The sequence below is a fragment of the Meleagris gallopavo genome, chromosome 19 (assembly GCF_000146605.3).
Source record: "Meleagris gallopavo isolate NT-WF06-2002-E0010 breed Aviagen turkey brand Nicholas breeding stock chromosome 19, Turkey_5.1, whole genome shotgun sequence".
Lineage (NCBI taxonomy): Eukaryota > Metazoa > Chordata > Aves > Galliformes > Phasianidae > Meleagris > Meleagris gallopavo.
The window spans coordinates 883762-885382 of NC_015029.2; the positions used below are offsets into that span (position 1 = coordinate 883762).

The 1621-nt window shown below is 52.9% G+C and overlaps 1 protein-coding gene across 3 annotated transcripts in view; it reads right to left on the bottom strand.

Moving 5' to 3' along the window:
* The window catches only part of GRIN1 (glutamate ionotropic receptor NMDA type subunit 1), a 29049-nt gene that overhangs the window by 6153 nt on the left and 21275 nt on the right, over positions 1–1621 (bottom strand). Inside the window, exon 19 of one of the 3 annotated variants that reach the window (XM_010720718.3) lies at positions 910–1020. The exons of the other annotated variants lie outside the window; for them this stretch is intronic. Coding sequence (XP_010719020.1) covers positions 910–1020 — 111 coding nt within the window. The remainder of the gene's footprint in view (positions 1–909; positions 1021–1621) is intronic. 3 annotated transcript variants of the gene reach the window in all.

Below are 1621 nucleotides of genomic sequence, written 5' to 3' on the forward strand. Positions count from 1 at the left end.
CGCTGGCAGCAGCCGAGCGGCCCAGGGAGCGGATTTCGGGCAGCGCCCGCGTCCACACAAGACAACAGAGTAGCCACAGTGCAGAGTGTTGTACGACAGACGGCAACATGCAGAGGGACACCGGCTCAGTCCGACAGACCAACAGCCCAACCTGACGCTGGCGTGCCTGAAGCTCCAGCACGAGCAGACACGTTTGCACAGTGGGGAACGGCTGGCTTTAGAGGCAGCTATTTGGAAACGTTCTCTGGTTACGTGCGAGCAGCGGCACTGCGAGGTGGAAAGCCCAAGTTTGAAGCAAGCTGGGTCTGTAATGACCTCCTGTGCCTCCTCTTTGCTAGAGCAGCTCGGATGCTGCTGCTGATAACCAGAGAGAGCTGTCACTGCGCCAAGTGCTACGTCCCGAATGCTAATAGTCACAAACAAAAATCACATGTAGAGAATGCGACACGCATGGCTCTTGGTGAGGTGACACGGTGCCCAAATTAAATCGGGGTGATTGTTTTAGGCATACAATGACAAACAGGTACAGGAACACTCAGGAACGGAAAAATAAATAAATAAATAAAATGTCATCGGTTTCAAGAGATCAGCACCGGTACGGTGAGCAAAGCACAGAGAGGAACATCAGAAATCATCCAGGCAAAAAGAAAACGGAAACGAAACGAAAACTCGGTTGCATCTCCCAACTCATCACAGGACTCCAAAGCACCTCCTGCCTGCCCTCCAGGATCCCAGCATCCTCAAGGAACACGGGATGACTGACTGACTCACTGACTGACTGACTGGTGACGAACATGAGCTATGCATGTACACTGGCAGCTTCGGGATGGGTGTGTGGCAGTCGATGGGATGGCAGAAGAGAGAAAGAGAGAGAAAGAGAGAGGGCAGAATTGTTCTTCTTCCTCTTACCGTATCCTTGGAGGACCTACGTCTCTTGAAGCTGGAGGCCAGGGTGGAGGTGATGGACCTAAAAGTGGCTTTCTTTTTAGGGTCAGGTTCTGCTCTACCACTTTTTCTATCCTAAAATGAATATGTATAAGCGATTAGATCTCTAGTGTGCTATTGGAAACGCTAAATCTACTTGAATACTGCCCCGTGTCATGTCCTTCATTTGGGTGAGCAGGCTACCAGAGATGTCACTCCCAGTCCTCCAAGGGCCTCTGTGACCCGCAGGCACAGCGTGGCCGCCTCGCTGCTACAGCTACGGGGCCGGCCTCGCGTCCACAGCGCTGGAAACCCCTCTGGGAGCAGCCCTGCGTCTCCTGGGCGTCTGCCGGCAGCCTGCGGCGCTGACCTCGCTTCCTTGGGAGAGAACCTGGGGATGTGCTGCCTGGCCCTTCCCCTGGCCGCCACCGCCAGCCTGCCTACAGCGGGAGGTGGGATGCTGCTCCTGCACTACCAACGCCTGCTCTGAGACTGAATCCTAGCGCCACAAGAGAGAGAGAGGACTGCATCGAAAGAGAAGTCATTGTATGGGCATTCTGCAAAAAAAGGTATTCCAAAATTTAAATGACGCGTTTGTGCAAAGCCGAACGTGGTTGTTGGTGGTGTTTGTGGTGGTGGTGGTTTTGTTTGGTTGGTTGGTTGTTTTCCAAAGTAAAACCAGCTAAAAAAAATAGAA